The 18,757-nt window shown below is 40.3% G+C and overlaps 1 protein-coding gene across 9 annotated transcripts in view; it reads right to left on the bottom strand.

The window, feature by feature from the left end:
• Positions 1-685: 685 nt before the first annotated feature.
• Positions 686-18,757, bottom strand: part of dysf (dysferlin, limb girdle muscular dystrophy 2B (autosomal recessive)) — a 105,537-nt gene continuing 87,465 nt past the window's right edge. For all 9 annotated transcript variants that reach the window (XM_014408470.4, XM_014408468.4, XM_014408469.4 and 6 more), the window contains 9 exons: positions 18,229-18,368; positions 18,016-18,104; positions 17,812-17,907; positions 17,589-17,730; positions 8,726-8,825; positions 6,339-6,511; positions 5,825-5,934; positions 5,598-5,745; positions 686-4,533 (listed from right to left, as the gene is read on the bottom strand). In XM_014408470.4, coding sequence (XP_014263956.2) covers positions 4,477-4,533; positions 5,598-5,745; positions 5,825-5,934; positions 6,339-6,511; positions 8,726-8,825; positions 17,589-17,730; positions 17,812-17,907; positions 18,016-18,104; positions 18,229-18,368 — 1,055 coding nt within the window. In that variant the 3' untranslated portion in view covers positions 686-4,476. The remainder of the gene's footprint in view (positions 4,534-5,597; positions 5,746-5,824; positions 5,935-6,338; positions 6,512-8,725; positions 8,826-17,588; positions 17,731-17,811; positions 17,908-18,015; positions 18,105-18,228; positions 18,369-18,757) is intronic.

The raw sequence follows: 18,757 nt of genomic DNA on the forward strand, positions 1-18,757 counted from the left end.
AAGGTGAGACACAGAGTACAGGATCATCAATAATGTTTTTTTTGCTGTTAACATATCCAGTCACTGATTGTTTAAAATATATTATGATAGTAAGATTAATATACTATCTCTCAGGTAGGCTGTGGCATTCAAACCATGCTTGAATGCTACTAAGGGGGCCAAAGTGTGCCATGAAACTTATCCCCACACCCGCCTGCACTGATAATAAAAATGCAGGATGGATCCATGCTTCCATGTTGTTTATATCTACTTCTGACCCTACCATCTGAATATTGAAGCAGAAATCAAGAGCAGCAACATTTTTCCAATTTTCTATTGCCCAGTTTTGGTGAACCTCTGAAAATTATAGCCTCAGCTTCCGATTCACCTGGTGTGGTCTTCTGCATTTATAGCCAATCTGCTTCAGGGCTTGAGATGCTCTTCTGCATACTTTGGTTGCACTGTAATTTCTGACGACCTCTGGTGCCTTTGTCATACTCTGTTACTCGCGTTAATGTACAGACAGCTGTTTATAGAGAAGAGTACTCACTCTGGTAAGTTTTAGTATTTCTAAGCCGATGATATAACAATTATATACTCACATCTACTTACCGTGTCAGTCAAGCTGAATCTAAAAACATCTCTATTGTGTATGAGTCTTCACTTCAGGTCACGTTTTTTCATGTGACGTACACATGGCTTAGGGTAAGAGTGCAGTTTTATTGATAATACAGACATAATGCAGTGCACACAGTATTTCTCTCTGCAGCTATGAAGTCTAATTCATATCTTGTGTTGAAAACATTCAGTGCACATCTCCCACAAAACATTAAACAGTAACAGCAAAGGGCTTTGTCCTTTCACATGACAAAGTCCCCGCGTGTTATTTTTCAGTGCAGTTTTTTGGCAGCAGGAGTTTATCACAGCCAGCAGCAGAGCCCTGCTTGTGTCTAAAACTGAAGCACAGTGCAGTTTACAAGAAGAGTAAAACAATAGGTTCAAACAACAAGATCAACCCCTGGTTTCTGCAGATAACAGTGAAGAGATAAGCAGCATTAAACTGTCACAGAAGCATGTGATTTTGTTTTCGTTTCCTGTTGAGGAAGGTGTTAGCTAGTGTTGCTATACGACAAGGCAGCAAAGCTAAAGGCTAAAGACTTGAAGGCACGTTGCATTCACTGAGAAGAATAATGTCAGGTCAAAACAGCGCTGAGTCAATGTTTGGCTTCTCGAGACTTCAAATAACCAGTGTATATGGCACTGTAAGCAGGATTGTCTCAGTAAAATTTCACCCTTTCAAGACTTGTTAACATCAGCAGAACTTCAATATATAAAGGTATTTCAAAACTCTAAAACAAAAGTTACAAACTTAAAAAAGCTGAAGAAATATTCTGCTTTTTCTGCTTAATTGACAATAATGCCCACCTCTAAACAGAGATCTGATGCATTACGACACAAAGCACAGAACTTTTCATGTTGTTTAGCATTATGGTCTTTTTTAAACGCACAAATGTTCACCTGCAGATGACATTCATCCATCCATTATTTCTGTAGGACCTGCAGAACTACAAAAGTTTTTAAGTTTTTAATTCAAACAATTCTAAACTATACTGTTTGCATCATTTTTATTAGCTATAATAACAACAACAATAATAATAATTATCATTATTATTATTATTATAATAAACTTGTATATGAACCAAGAATATCTGCAATATAAACATCTGGAAGACCCTCAGGCCAGTGAGAAGTAACCTGAAATACTTCCCCATAACTAACTTGAAACCATCAGACACTTTAAACATCCCACAGTCAGGCAGATTTGGGGTATTTGGTGTTCCAGCTGTGTCTGCTGGAAATGTTTTAGAATAAAAATGTAAAGTGTGTGTGGGTTGTTGTTTTTTTTTTAAATAAATTTGAAGTTTATTAGTCTGATCCTTCTTTTCTCTCACAAACTAAAATTATAATAAAGTTGGTTTTTTTTAGTGCATTAAAGTTAGGAAGTCAACAGTGGAGGACTAAAACTGTCAAAATTTAAACAAATTATCATTTTAAAAAAAGACCTAATAAATAAATATGGCATTACACGCATTGCAACTAATACACTCCATGTAGGATTTTTTTTCTTTTTTTTTGGTTTCATTTAATGCTCGTTAATTACCTGTACAACCAGTCTATTTACTTTCCTATTTTTTCCATTAATTTTTTTCCCTCAAACCTTTTTATTTTACATTTCAGTTTCGTGATGAAAAGAAAAAAAACAGTGTGGCCACCAAGGTGTGGCTTTTAGTATTTGTTCAATATATGCTGGGAAACTTTCTTTAAGATCATCCTCGTGGTTGATCAACACCAGGAGGCTTTGTGTCCAAGAAGTTAATTAATCATTGTGAAAATAGCACTGCCATTTAATTTATAAATAAATACATTTAAAAATGAGTAAACTGATTTAAAAAAGCAAAATAAATGGTAAATAATAAAGTGAAAGTTACACAAAAGGTGCATAAGTACATAAAAAATGTATAACAATTGAAATTATGCATTTCATCCACAAGCTTTTAAAAGAAAATAATGCTTATAATATTTATAATTTTAATTTGCTACATTTAATGCCATATTCATTCATTTTCTGATGTTAACTTTTGTCTTTCTCTGGCAGCTTTGGTCCTCCACACTTTGGCTAATTAAGACAGAAACTATGGAATTCATACTTCAAAACTTAATTCCCTACATTCAAAAAGGGAGATTAAATGCTATGCAGAAACTCAACATACTGTGAGTACTTGGAAAATAATCATAAAGCACTTGATTTCATTTCATATGTATCTGCAGCATAAATCAAATGCACTTTAGTAAGCCTTACCCTCAGAGGTTTTTGAATTTGGTTTTCGTGAGACTTTTTGCCTTTTTAGTTGAATCAAATCTCTGATTAAAAAAAAAATACAAAAAAAGAGAAAAATGCAGCATTTAAAGGTGAACATTGAAATACGCTAACGTAAAAAACAAACAAACAAACAGAATACACACAAAAAAACACCTACTCTCAGAAACAGTGATATATGCTGATGTAGTGAAGCTTGGAGGTAAATCCTCTCTGACCTGGCAGGACGACAGGTTACCAAAAGTGCTCACGTTAATGAGCTGCTTGTGAGTCGATGTGACTTTTATTTACGAGGCCTGCTCGACCTGTAACCAGCTGGTGTGAACCTAAAATGAACTAAAAGGGTCCAAGTCAACTTTTCCACTGTGGAGCAAACCAAACTAAGCCAGGATGTGGTTGCACCCAAAGAAAAGAAGATAATAAATATAAGCAAAAATGAGACTTTACATAAAATTTTTCAAATCATGACTCTGTTCTTCTTTATCGTTCACCGATGTTCGGCTTTGCTCACTAAAGCTTGAGCGGTTTAAGGATCAACAACACAATGTGTCCTTGTGTGTCCGTATCAGCCCACATCATCTATCTAAAACATGCTGTGTAATAATACGGCTCAAAAGCAAATCCCTGACTTAACCTGCAGAACCCTGAGGAGGAGAGGGATTAGGTTGGATAGAGAAGGAGGAGGGGGAAAACGGAGGAAGACGAGGGAAAAGAAGGAGAAGAACTGATAGTTAAGGAGCGGAGCTCGAAAATTTGTTTTTAACAGTATTCAGTAAGTGCTGGGAAATCCCACACAACCTGAAGGCATCGTATGCGACCTGCTGTAATAAAAATATAATCAAAGAAAAAAAAACACCCAGCCTGGATATTATGTTTCACTTCTAACAACTTAACTCTGATCTGAACATTTTAAAAATAAAAGTCTGATTGCACTTGAAAGCAGCAGGGCAACAACATTAAAAGGTGATTCAAAGAGAATGATAGCTGAAAACTCCCGCCACGCTTTAACCTCAGATTGAATTTTTTGGAGTGATAAAGTTTGACATGAGTCGGTAAACTGACTGCCTGACCTGACTATGCCTCTCGCAGGGAAGCAGCGGGCGGTAAAAAGATCAAACACCATCAAAATCACGATCTTTAATTCTGTTTCTGCCGTTTCGGAGCGCAGCCTCACTCAGCGGCGAGCTTTTCTTCTTGTCCTCCCCTGCATGAGGGCAGCAGAGAGAGCACAAGGCGGGAAGAGAGATGAAAGCGGTGACTGAGGGATGACGGCGATGCAGACGGCACACGCTGAGTTCTGATAGTAACTTTGGAAACGCTTTCAGCACAGAAGTACAGAAGTGAATCTAACTGTAAAGGCACAAAATGCACACATATCAAACATAAGCGCACATACAGCCACTGCTAATCAGGTGTGACTATATCAAAGGACATCTGGATCTGACAATTTGGCTGACTTCATCACTCATGACTCCAGGAAGACAACAGAAAAAGTCTCAAAAAGAAGAAGAAAGGGCTAATAAAATCCGTGCTTGTTTCACTCTCAGAACAGTGGTGTGGTTTCTCATTGTCTCCATTTGTTCACGTCTGTTTGTCTTTTCCTTCAAATGCTCCTCATCTTAAGTTGTTTCCTTGGCTGGTCCAAATGGTCCCACCATCTTCATGGCAGCATAGTTCTGTGAGAGGAAAAACACAAAATAATGCAGGAAGTTCCTTTCTTTTTGTTGCTAATGCTTTCTCTTCTTCATTTTCTCCCCCTCAACTGTCATTTAAAGAGTCAAAATTTGTTTTTTTACAATTTCTTATTTTTTACATTGATTTTGTAATTTCTTAATGTTCTTTTAGTTTTCAGCACACTTCTTTTGCCTTGTCTTTGCCTCCGTGTCTCATTTTCCCAGTGTTATTCCGTGTACGGCTTCAGTCACACAGACCTAGAGACTGGTTGGTGGCACCCCGGCAACTTCTAGTCCCTCAGGAAAAACTGTTATTTACTGACTGACTGGCAAGCGGTTGCTGGATGTTTGCATTCGGTCTGCAATCCCTTGACAACTAACCATGAAATTTAAGAAAGTGAGATACAGACCAAAATAAGTTGTGTCTTTTTGACTTCAGTGGTAAGTCACAACCTTTCCTATGAAAGCGAATTTCAATTTCACTCCTGCTCAGTAAACATTTGGCAAACAGCTTTTGGAGACAAGTCCGTGTCTTCCATGCAAACCGGGGGCCGCGGCAATCTTAGAAGTAATTGCAAGGAAGGTTATGGTGCAGCTTGTTAAGCATCTCCAGCAACCACTTGCCAACCAGTTGGGGATTATGCATTTTTCCCTAGCAAGCGGTGATTACCACCATCTTCCTCGGTGGTTACCACCGCTTATCAATGACCGATCTCTAGGCCTGCATTACTGAGGTTTTAGCAATCAATTTCACTGAAACTGCCACCAGCCTCCAGCAATCACAGCAACCGGTCAGTTACTGTGATTGCTGGAGGCTGGTGCTGATTGCTTACTCGTTTTTCAATAGCATCTAGAGGTTGCCAGATGGTTGGCAACCAGTTTCTAAACCTGTGTGACTGTCCTCTCTGTCTCTGCTGCAGTGAAGCTCCCTGAATCTGCTTAGTCACAGTTTCTTTCTTACACACACACACACACACACACACACACACACACACACACACACACACACACACACACACACACACACACACACACACACACACACACACACACACACTAAAACTTGCCGGGAAGGAGTAGAGGAAGACTCCAAGGAAGAGGATAATGAAGAAGAGGAAAATGAAGAGAATGATGAACCACTTGAACCGTCTCCACAGGATGTATTTGAGGGTCTTGTAAGGGGAGGAGAACCACAGGAAGGATGTCTCTGGACGCCTGAGAGAAGAAAAGACGAGAATGAGAAACTATATTTGTGTGTGTGGTTTTTAGTGTGTGTGTGTGTGTGTAGACTCACTGAGGCTCCTCCAGGTGAGGGTTCATGTTGGGTTCATCTCTGCCGAGGCCGGCTGGTCTCTCCTCTTGCTCCTGCTCTGTCACTATCTCCAGAGACATCTCCACCTTCCCCTGAAATGGAGGCAGCAAACACACAGTTTGTCTCATCCTTTCTTCAGAGAACAAAGTAGGCACGACTGGCAGGTGGGTAAAACGGATATTGCTCAGCGGCTGAATGATGTTTACTTTACTTTGTCTTTATGGGAATTAAGGGATTTTAAACTTCATGTCAATACAAAGTAAAATACTCAGTGCCAGTGTTTGATAAATAACTGTATGGCATATGAATTACAAATATTTCAAGATTTTCTTGCATTTGGCATGGACTTGGTTTACTTTGATCTTTCATTAAAATTTGTTTCATGAGCCTGAAGCGTGCTAAGTGTGACAAAAATGCAAAAAACAAAAAGGGCAGTGGACTTATATGTTTTCGCACCCTGTTGAAAATGGTTGTGTGTGTGTGTTTGTGCTCTCACAGCGATGATCTTCTCTCCATTGTTCTCGCAGGTGCAGGGCCACCAGCCTTTGACAGTCTTCTGTTCAAACAGAGACACCAGTTTGTCCGGTGGCTGGTCGAGCACCAGAAGAGTACACTTCTCTGGAGACTTTGCTGGACGCAACATGTGGTTCAGGTCCATCACCAGGTGACCTAAAGAAACAAGCACACTACAGTTAGACAGAGACTCATATACATAATAAATTAATGATGATAACAACACCTGCTGAATATACTGATGTCTGATATTTTCCTTTTTTTTCCTACATTAAAACGTCTAAACGATCCAGCCCCAGGATTATCAATTGATTTTGTAGCATTCACGTCGCATATTGATTATGTTGCAGGACGCACAGACGTGTTGCTATGACGACAGCCACACACATAATGGAAAAGGGGCTTTGTTAGAATGTGAAAAAATAAAGCCACCAAGCAGATTAAACTAAACAACAATGACACAACAGCCACCTTAGCAGGAAGAAAACTCATTACCCACAATCCACCTCACAAAGAGATGAAAAGTGTTTGATTTGTAAGTATTTCTCCTGCTCTCACACATACATTTGTTGCTTAATTTCATACTCTTTGAGAACGGGTCAATTCAAAAATTCACACTAGGAAACGTTTTTATGAATTAAAAGGTCACAATGGCACATATAGTTACTCGGGCCCAAAAAGGTTTACTTAGCTACTCAGTTTAAGACGATGGTGCACAGACAGTTAGCTTTACACTTGTGAATATAAAAAATGACTTCATTGTCCCACCTTGATGGATCAGAATAATAAAAGCTGGGGAAACATGCAGTGTAAACTCTCGATAGGGCACCTTTTCGTGCAACAACATTAACCAATGATATCCTCTTGTTTCTCTTCATGTTGTTTCCCTTGCAGCTCTTTCCTAATGACATTGTACTAGATATGAAAATGTCAAGCTATGATTGGCTCAAGGTTTAACATCTCATGAGACGATGTAAAGACCTAATCACACAAATAATGGAGGAAAAAAAAAAAAACTTTCTGCCAGGTGAACATCCATAAATCTGCCAGGAAGTCAAACTATGTCAACCACGACAATTCCTGGGAGTTTTCTGTTAGCCGATAAACTGCACTTTTCGTGCAGTGAAATATTTTACAGCCTGAACTCTGTATTTGTTAAAGCAGGGTTGGAGGAGATGGATATTTTGGGGCAAGCAAGGCTTAGATCTCTAAAACTCAGCAGATTCAGCTGTCTGTTTAGCCAGTTTTTCTGAATGACTAATTATCGAGCGTGCGCTGAGTGAATTATTGGCGACCCTGTGGTGAAGGGTAGCTAGTAAAAGGTTTGATCTTTGTTGACATTAAGTTGTGGGCTGAAGAGAGACCAGAGATCCACTGGAAGTGTTTTTCCAGAGTTAGCTTCAGTTTGACAGTACAACCGCAGGAAAATGGCTCGTGTCTGACCCGCACACCGTGCAGGAAGATTAACAGTCGGCGGTCCGAGCCGACGAGCTGAAGACAGGCAGGCATGGAAAAAATGCTTTGAGGTGGCCACACACCCGCAGACTCTATGAGGTGAATAAAGTCGAGCGGGAGAAAACGCTGCAGCAGAGCGAGACGGTGACAGACAGGAACAGGTCAGAATCTGGATTCCTCATCTTCCTCCTTCTCTCTCACCGCAGAGGGACGCTCCGTCCACAGACTGTCATCCTCCCTTCTTTGGCAAAAATAAAGAAAAGAAGCTGAACCCATGCAGGGGGAGCGAAAGGGGAGAATCTCGGTGGTAAGTTATTTTAAGGGAATGGGCTGGGGCAGCGTTAGGGGTGAAGGAAAGGCAGAATTTGGACAGCTTGAGACTCGAGAAAAAAAAAAAAAAAGCAGAAAAAGCAGCCCCTCCCTTGCTGTAAAATGTGCAGACACAGTGGAAACGGGCGAGTGCTAATTCTAAAGATAAATGTTATCACAGTAGCTGTTCGTACATCGCACATATGGTTCCCTGGATATATTTACCTCTAAACCTTGAGCCAGAAATGAGGGGAAATCTGTCTAAATGTCATACACAAATGAGTTAAGTGCATTTCAACCATCCAAAGTCGAGCACATGTGTTTCTGACCTGGAGAATACGGATCCATTTACACGTTTTACAGTAAATCAACGAACAGAAGAAATGGCTTTTAGTCCGACTTTGATTTCACTGAAGTTTCGTGAAGGAAATCCAATTATGTTTTTACCACACATCATGGGTCTAAAATCTCTGGGACCAACCAGCTGTGACAGCAGGATGAGATAAATCATGATTTTTTTTTAAAGACCTCGCCTCATTTTCACAGTAAACACAATGTGGCACGCCAGAAAAAACAAACACAGACAGTCAAAGTGATGGTTTTTACCTAGGTAGTCGTCAAAGGAGAACTTGTCGTTGTCCCAGATCTGAATGGTCAGTTTAGGAGCCAGTTTAGTCTCGGCTTTATCCAGACTCCAGAAATGTTCCTGCAGACAAACAGAAGGCAGAAAATGGGAAACAGCTGCAATTTCACAACACCAGGTTCCTTCTTTCAATGATAGATCCTCAAAACATGAATTCTGATTCATTTTGTTTATTCTTGTACAGAGGTACAGGGTCAACACTTGGGTTATAGAAGCCCTGAAAGAAGATCTTCCTTTTTATTTATGTCCATTAAAGACTGAAACAACCGCTTGGTGCTTGGAAAACATGCCAGCTGACAAGGCTGTCAGCGAAAGAAAGAAATGTTGAAAGAAAGAAAGGAACTCAAACAATACATGGAAAAATTACAAATAAAAATATATATTTAAAAAATTCATCTATAAATGGGTTATATGGAGATATGGAGCAAATACATTGTGATATGAAATGGAAATTATGAAAAAAATTAAGAATAAATTTGTTTACCTAAATATCATAAACCTATTTCTCCTCAGCTGTGTCCATTTCAGGCTGAGAAAAACATACATAATGCTGGAGGTACCAGCAGGTTTATCACATGGAGTTTGGAGGGTTGTCACCACTCATGGCTGCACTGACTACATCACTGGTGGGGATTTCATTAAAGTCAAAGACTCCAACCTTAAGGAACCATTTTTAACGTGAAGTGTCTGTAACAGTAACAGAGCTCCACTTTGTAATTGCTGTGTGAATCCAGTCCACTAGAGGTGAAAGGAATCAGTGAGTGTGACTGATTTTTGTGCGTGTAGGGAAGATCTAATCCAAATCTGCGCTTTTTTCACAATAGCTATCAAAAGTTTTTACCGTAGCTATCGGTGTAGCATCCACACATTTCCAGCAAGTTATGTGCAACACCATTGTTTTGTATACCTGACATTTTGTAGCTTACATAATGCAATTTTAAGATTTAGCATTGAGGGCACAATAAGAAAACCATGCACCTTTAATATAATATTTGTTTTCTAGCATGAGCTAACCGTGCAAACGCGTTGACGCCGTGTAGCCCCACGCGCGGGGTAAGCTCGTTAACGGAGATTTGCCGCGTTAATGCAGTTATGGTGTTAACGTCATTTTAACGAGAGTAACGCTGACAGCACTAAAATATCTATCTATCCCGATGAACTCTCTTTCAGGTCCGTTCCTCTCACACTCAACCCTTCTTCTTCCATCGAACTTGGGGCTTGGTACTTAATCTCGGGTGGAGGTGATGATATCTCCCCTTTCACCCGTCATCCTGGCTCCCCTTGCTGTAGAATTTGTGTTTGGTATTGAAGATTTCATAGGTCCTTCATCCTATTCATGTAACCCCTTCCGCTTGCACAACCCTGGACTTTATATTTCTTCATACCATTTAGTACTTGTACAGCTGCTGTTATTGTTCTACATTTCTTCATAATTTCTTATATATATATTTCTATATTGTGTATTTGTGTATTGTGTATTTTGTTGTACAGTTATTTTATTTTTAACTTTAATTTTTATATTTTATTTTATTCCTTTTTGCTAAATTTACCCTTCATTTTAATTTTCATATTTATTTCCTATCCTATTCATAGTCTTTTTTTTTCTTTAGGTCACGAGCAGTTGTCTAAGCATTTCACTGCATATCGTACTGTGTATGACTGTGTATGTGACAAATAAAATTTGAATTTGGGGTTACAAGTGTACTAACATTCCCACAGCGAGGTGTTCTCATAACTTGCCCACTTGCGTCTTCTTGTTCCCGTAGGCCAACTCTCATCAGTGTGTCCTGGGATCCGTGTAGTCTTACCACTACCACCACTATCCAGCTACTCAGCAGCTTTATATCTATTTTAAAGGAGCGATAGAATAAATCTTTTGGTCAGTGTTACTGTTTTTAATGTCGCTCTTAATGACCTGCTATTGCATATGATTCACACGTGCTCACTGGTTTGTACTGAATATTTGGGTTTCTACTTGTTATGCAATTTGTTGTTACGTTTGCTGCCTATTGACCAGGTCTCTCTTGGAAATTAGATTTCATAAGGATAATAATAATAGAAGGTGATTTACCTTTAAAAGTCTGCTTCATTCTTCTCTAAATGTTCTCAAATTGTGCTGAAAGATGTTGCAGCCACTCCATCAACACAGGTCTCACTGCATCTCCACTTCCATACTGGAAGTCTGTGTGTGTGCGTGGTGTGTGTTACAGTATAGTTATTATGGCCTCTGGTAAATTCACGCCACACTGGCAGACAGAAACTGATCCCGTCTCACCTTTGTGCTAATGGGCTTCACTGTGCAGCTGCTGCACATCAAGTTCCTCTCTTTCCCTTTCCATTCGCTCAGTCGTCCTTTTTATCTGCGTGTGAGACTTTGTTATGCTGACATAAAGTACGGCTTTTCACACCTGAATTAAAATTACCCCCCTCTGTGATTTGCAGAATACGACAGCATGTTGCTGTTACTTAATATAGCAAGGAGATTTTACACAAACAAAAAGTTGCACTTGGCAACCTTTGAATGCAAATATTAATTTTCTCCCTCTGACTCTTTCGTGTCTGTTACTGTGGAGCAATAATCCCAGGATCTGTTCATTCCTTTTCATGCTGGTGTTGCGGTGCCATCATGGTGGCATCATGGAGGCAGGACATACCCCCACTCAGTACGATCAGGTCGAGGGGGTAGCAGGTTTTAGTCTGAGACCCTCTTTCAGGGGCTGAATATTGTTTTAAATGACCTGAAGCCATTAAATGCTGACCCACTGACTGGATAACAGAGTTGATGACATTTGTGGACTGGTAGTTCCTCATGTGGACACTAGAGGCTGGCTCTCAAAGTGAGTACATATCCAGAAACTGTTGTTTTAAAATATTGAACTAAAAGGCATTAAAAACAAAACAAAAACAAAACATATTTGCAGTGTGCTACAGAAAAAACTCAAATACATTTGGATAGTTTGCTCCTTCATGTTATGTTAGGTGAACATTTTTATAACTGAGAGCAGACATTTGAATTTAGTTTTTGTCACCCGTAGGAAAGAAGAAGAAATTACACATATGTTTTCTGTGTGCGACACTGTATACTTCCTCACCTCTTTTTGGATGTAGCTGTCGCTAGCTGGCAAATTCTCCTAGCGACAGAGAGGAAACCTCCAACAACCATTCACCAAGTGGTTGTGTGATACATACAGCGGAACCCCGACTTACTAAATGTTCCCGAGGGTCTTTCGTAAGTCGAAAATTTTCGCAAATGGTAAATGGCCTGTATTTATATAGCGCTTTACTAGTCCCAAAGGACCCCAAAGCGCTTTACATATCCAGTCATCCACACATTCACACACTGGTGATGGCAAGCTACATTGTAGCCACAGCCACCCTGGGACGCACTGACAGAGGCGAGGCTGCCGGACACTGGCGCCACCGGGCCCTCTAACCACCACCAGTAGGCAACGGGTTAAGTCTCTTGCCCAAGGACAAAACGACCAAGACTGTCCAAGTCGGGACTCGAACCAGCAACCTTCCGATTACAAGCTGAACTCCGAACTCTTGAGCCACGATCGCCCCACAAGTTGAAGCACCGATCGCGCCTTTTGAGTGAGGCGATGCTGAACGATAGGCTATAGGCTAATTGCTAACTAGAACAACAATACGTCGTTCAAGTGGAACAGCGAAGCGCAATTACGAAAGCCAAGGGGTTGTCACATGATTCGGAAGGCATTGTGGGCATTGTAGGCTTAGCCAATCAGAGCCAGCGGATTTCGTTACGCGAGCATTTTGCCGTAACACGGGCAGAAATATTGCCATTCAGTGCCTTCGTAACTTGAATTTTTCGTTAAATGGGGTATTTGTAAGTCGGGGTTCAACTGTAATTTTTCTTAGCATCTGGAGGGACAACTCGGAGGCCAGTTAGTTGAATAGAACAACAGACCTTTATTTACTGTTAGCGGAACAAGACCACAGAAGCCAGGTCTCCACAGCTCTACTCTGTCTGTACATACATGTGCCAGGGTTAGGTAGTCGCCATCCTGTTACAGTAAACACACTACACCCTCTGTGTGTGCGTGTGTCGCTCCTAAAGCTTTGTAAGCTCCTTGGCTCACTTCATCCACAAACTACATACATCCAAGTTATCACTTCACAGATGTCACAAGTCAGGGTGGGACGTCTATATGTGTGTGTGTGGGTGTGTGTGTCAAACTGCTGCAGTATCTAGCAGCAGCAATCAGCAGCCATCAGCTTGTCATTTTGTTGCCAGAGTGCTAAGTGCAGAAATTCGTTTTGTCTTCTTTCCAACTTCCTTGACTCATCGTCCTGAGTTGATGATGGAGCTGAACTACATACAGCATAAATAAATTCAGCTAGTGTGCCTTTGTTCTTTGGGCATTGTCACGTTTCAGTAACAAAACAAGTATACTTACAGTGGCAAAATTTGACAGGTGTGTAAATGTCTTAAACACTGTCAAAGAGTTTGATATGGAAAATCTGTGCAAACAAGGCACGCACGGGAAATCAATTTCAAAATCATAGTTAATTAAAGAATTTGAAACACCTGTAACAAAAGCACTGGAGCAATGTTATTGGTCAGTCGTGCTTCAAAGGGCGGTAATATTCTCAAACTGCTGGTGTGCCTACAGGGTGTAGCTCAAGAGTCTCCAGTGGAGCCAATCAAAAAGAGTCAATGTGCTTTCTCTTTCTGCTCCCTGTCAGTACTCTCACTTCAGGATTTTGGATCAGCTGATGGTTTTTCAGTATTTTAACCTGAATGAACTAGTTTTTCAGCATCACTCTGAGTCAATAAGTTTCTAATTTTAGAGATGTTGGACAAATGCACATATTTGTTGCCGACATTGAAAGACATATCCTGGTTAACAATCCCAACATCCTTCACAGCCTTACTGGAGGCCAAGGCAACGCCACTGATTGTGAAGAAAAATGGAGAATATCCCAGTTTGGATAAATTTGTTTGCTTTCACTGGCGAGCAATGCTGTCTTACTAATATACTTGATCTGCTGCTAGGAAAATATTTTAATGACCTCTGTTAGTGATGTTAATGGGCCTGCAATGCTTAATAATGCCTGTGTCTCTAGTTTCTCCAGTTGTTCATTATTTTATTAACAGATATCAACTCAGCAAAATTATATTATTGGAACATCCAAATGGATGAGTGAGGAAATGTTTCTCCTGCTGAAAGTGTGGTGTTCAGACAAACTGAATCAAATCGTTCGGATTTCTTTACCTGGATTATTGAGCATCAAGAGGCTACATTTCATCCGCTGTCCTCCCATTATGCAAATGATCGGTGAGGCACCAAAGGTTTCGGCGATCCAAAGTGTTAAAATTCAGGGAAATCTCCCCAAAATGACTAATCTGTTTTTGTTTTTTTAATTAATTTGCCTAAAAATCACATTCCCAGTTACCACACAGAATTGTACATTGACAACTCCATCGCTACTTGACTTTCAGTCCTTTGGTTTATGTGCAAGTCAATCTGAGTGGGTTGGAGTTCTGGTCAGACACAAGGAGAACACTTCAGATATCACACTGCGCTGTGAGGGAACGCGAAAGGTATATTTAAACATTTTAATCATTAAACTGAATGATAGATCGACATTACAATTGAAGGCTGAATTTTAAGGCTGAAGTCAGAAAAACAGACGTCATGGTGACATGGTTGAACTAATCAAGCTGGAAAAGACAACAAGTGTGACTTTTCCTTCCACACACCCCATCCGACCATCACACAGCAAGACTGCAGAGTGTTGATAGCGCCGCTGATTTGTTCCTGTGACTCAGTGATTATATCACCAACCGCTGAGGTTTCTGGCTTCATAAACTCCGTTTCTGGCCGCAGCTCTGTTTTCGAGCTGAGGCTCTCCCCGCCCAGCGGAGTTTTTCATTTAAAACTCCCTCTCGTCTGTTCAGCCGCTCGCTGATTGAAGATGCTGCTGCAAGTGAGAGAATGCCGTCGTAAAACATGTCGGCCGCGAGCGGCTAAAGAGCCTCTGGCTCATGCCAAGAAAAGCAAATGACAGCCGGGTTGTTATTCCAGTTTTCGGGAGTGATGTTATTTTAGCTCTTCACTCAGTGTTATTGTTGAGTCTCAAAGATTCAACAACATTTTACTCACAACTCTTTCTTGTTAAATTGTCACATCATTATTTTTGTTAACTGAAGGCCACAGTAGATTCGTTAGCGGACTCTGGAGGGACGACCTCGCCTCGGAAATTCCCCCTGACCGAACTTTGTGCACTGGCTCATGTTTGGGTGTGATGGTTTTTCCACATGTCTCCAGCTCATAGAAACTAACTGGTGATAAGATTCAACTAAATTTGAGGCTGTTTTTTGGACTGAGCAAGGGGCTTGTAGCGAGGTTTTTTTTTCATTATAACTGAACAAGTTTACAGTGTGCGTCTGTTTGCAGGAACTGAATGTTATCAATACATAGGCTGGAGTATGGGGGTAAGGAGGTGGGGGTTTCTTTATCAGGATATTTTCAGGTCAGACAAATTTTCTGCATATTTGCAAACTTTTATGAATCATTTTGTAAATTTTCTGCATCACTTTATGACAAAGTAAGGTATATTACAACCAGTGTTGGTCAAGTTACTTCAAAAAAGTAATCAGTAACTAATTACTGATTACTTCACCAAAAAGTAATCCCATTACTTTACTGATTACTTATTTTCAAAAGTAATTAATTACTTAGTTACTTAGTTACTTTTTAAAAACACGATTTACAACCTGAATAGGTGATAAAGCGATAGATCTTTCAGCCCAATTCTACTTTTTCTGCATAATCCATACAAAATGTAATCAAATGGAAAAGTCTCTTTTTAAAACTTGCTTTATCAGTTTTAATCTTTTAACTTTATGCATCAAGTAAAAATTAAATTATATGCAACATTCTCTGACTGGAAGCAATTTGTTTAACATTTATTTATTTTCTGCACATTCCAGCACATACAATAAAATAAAATATGTTTTTTTGTGTTTACAATCACTCTTTCAAATAAATGCAAGTGAAACACAGCAGAAAATAAATAAAGTCAAAGACTAACGGTCCTGTTGCTCTATTTTCACCTGTAAAGCAGGAGTGGGGTAGGCGGAGGTTTGCCCTGGTGCAGGTGTGCTGCGGTCAGTGGAAGAATCTGCGAGTTTCTCTGTGAATTTCCCATTACGTCGTAGAAGTTTAGGGGTTTTTTTTCGCTGTAAAGTTTTCTTCCCACGCACAACGGACACTAATGTTTTTGTCACTTTTTATGGAATCAAACTCAAAGTAAGGTCAGTACTTCCATGCTGTTGTCACGAACGTCGCACTCGCTTATGTCATTGTCATGAGACATTCTTGCAAAAAAAAAAAAAAAAAAAAAAAATCACGGTTTTAGTAACGCAGTAACGCAGAGTGCTTACGGGAAAGCAACAATAATCGAATTACCTTTTTTGCAATAGTAATCCCTTAATTTACTCGTTACTTGAAAAAAGTAATCAGATTACAGTAATGCATTAATGTAACACATTACTGCCCATCTCTGATTACAATACATCTCAGGCATTCCTTCCAAATATGTGTTGTTCTATAGCAGCCACAAGCTTTTTTGTGCCACGGACCTGTTTAATGTCAGACAATATTTTCACCGACCGGCCTTTAAGGTGTCGCGGATAAATACAACAAAACAAAATGATATGACCAACACAAAAAAATGCAGCGTCCTCCTGAAATGTGCCAACAACATTGAGAGTAACATCCTCTGCCCCTTAATGCTCTCTGGTCACTATGGTAACATGTAAATAGTTCTTTCAAAATAAGACTCACAACTACAACACGGGAAAAGACCCAGGGAAACCGAGTTAACGATAAAAACCCTGAAAACCATAAATTTCAAGTCTCAAATCGTGCGGCACGGTACCAAGCGACTCATTGACCGGTACCGCTCTGTGGCCGGGGGTTTAGGACCGCTGCTCTATAGAATACATTTTCTATAATAATTTGCATATTATTTCTGCATTTCTGTACATCCCACCTTAACCCTAACCCTTGATGCCTGTGAATATTTCATTATTGTAACAAACTATAAACACCTCATTATCCCTGTGTTTTTATGTTCAAAACGTCAAGTATGTCAGGAATATCTGTGCTCCAGGATGATTTTCAGGAATAGTATTAATTTCAAATGTTATTGAAGCATAGATTAGTTAGCATAGTAGCAACAACACTACTCTTAAAAATGTCATCAGATCACTCAGAACTTTCTCGGTTTTAAGTTAAAGTATCCTAGTATTCTGACTTCTCTGTGGTTTTTAATCTACTTGTGTGGTGCGCTGTGACAGAGGTGATGACGTACATGTGCTTTAACTACTGAGGGGTAGCTCGTCCCTGCATTCCCTCTACTTTGGTGGTCAGATGCTAAAATCATACCCTGGCGAAGTTACAACAAGCTGGATGGATGGCATTTCCAAATGGGAATCCTCACATTTACTTGAAAGGTTAGTTCACAGAAAGTGCATTAGTTACTCACCAATTACTGAATGGGAAAATGTAGATTGGTAGCCTAATTGTATCAGTGTCCAAACACAACTTTCAAAGCCCAGTATAAGTATTCCCAGAACATCTTTCTTTCAAACTTTTCAACACTCGTCTCTTCGTTGGTTTCTAAACCGCATATGCAGCATAATAAATTATTGTCAAGTGATTGCTAAATTTAGTCTTAAAGATCATGACGATGGCATGAAATCACAGCCTCACCACAGTGGATTTTATGTCCCAGTGGGTCTAATTTATTTAAACCAAACACAGGGTCCTTCGCTGTATTTGGGCTCGTTGTTACCTTTTTGTCGACGACGCACAGTTGCTCTGCTGGTAAGTAGTTGAAGGGAAACAGGAATCTGTAGTTGAAGTTCCCCTCTCCTCCCAGAGAGCGGTAGTGGACGTCTGTCTTCTGCTTGTTGTGTTCATGTCCGTCGAGCCAGCTGAAAGACAGAATCAGTTATTGTGACCCTCACCCAGTTTATTTAGCTTTATTTTGAAGTTAAATGATTTGTTCCTCTTACCCTTTGACATAAATGTCGCTCATCTTCTCCCCGCTGATGCTGACATCATCCAGGATGACATCACTGGTGTTCCAGATGATGCAACGCAGGAAGAACCTGAAAAAAAAAGATTCAATTACCTCAGATACTGACTGACTTGTTTTGGTTATCAGAACGGGAAATGGATTTGCCTTTCTTGACATATTTGTGTGTTTGTGTTCCTACTTTTTGGCCTTTCGTGGCGTGATGTTGAACGGCGGTCCAGGTGGTCCCAGAGACTTGGGGAAGAGGTCAACCCACATCATCAGACGCCCCTGACAGAGAGCACCGACAAGCAAACAAAAGGTAAGAAAATGCTCAGGAAAAAAAAAGCGGGAAAGGATAAAACTGAGAAGAACTTAAGCACACACACAAGTGCAGTGTGTGTGTGCGTGCTACCTGCTCTATGTCAGGTTGGAGCGGGCTGTAGAGTGGTCTGCTTTCCACATGTTCGGGTACCAATCCCAGTTTCCTCAAGATGTGAAGGGACAGTCGCTCCTTAATCGGGCCAAGATGACGTTTGGACACATTTTTGTCCTCTGAAAACATGACACACACACAGACACACACACACACACACACACATGCAGAGATTAGGGTTTAAGTACAGGGCCGGGCCACTCAAGAGTGGAGAATGGAAATCCAGAATACTGGGCAAACTGGGAAGCAAGCAGGTCACTTAGGAATAATTCATTATTCATACGCACATACACACTTAGTGAGACACTAACACACTCTAAAGCATTGGTTGTTCTCTCTGCATCACAACCAAATGAGGAAAATCTTCACGGCTTCCAAGCAAAATGAAAATATCAAGCTAACGTCAAAAGTTTATGACTGTAAACTTGGAGTCACCTCGGCTGTAAGAGGAGAGGAAGGAAAGACTGAGGAGGCAGAGGAGAGGAGGGGAGATGTGAAGATGAGAGCA

The sequence above is a fragment of the Maylandia zebra genome, linkage group LG3, assembly GCF_041146795.1.
Source record: "Maylandia zebra isolate NMK-2024a linkage group LG3, Mzebra_GT3a, whole genome shotgun sequence".
Taxonomy (NCBI): domain Eukaryota; kingdom Metazoa; phylum Chordata; class Actinopteri; order Cichliformes; family Cichlidae; genus Maylandia; species Maylandia zebra.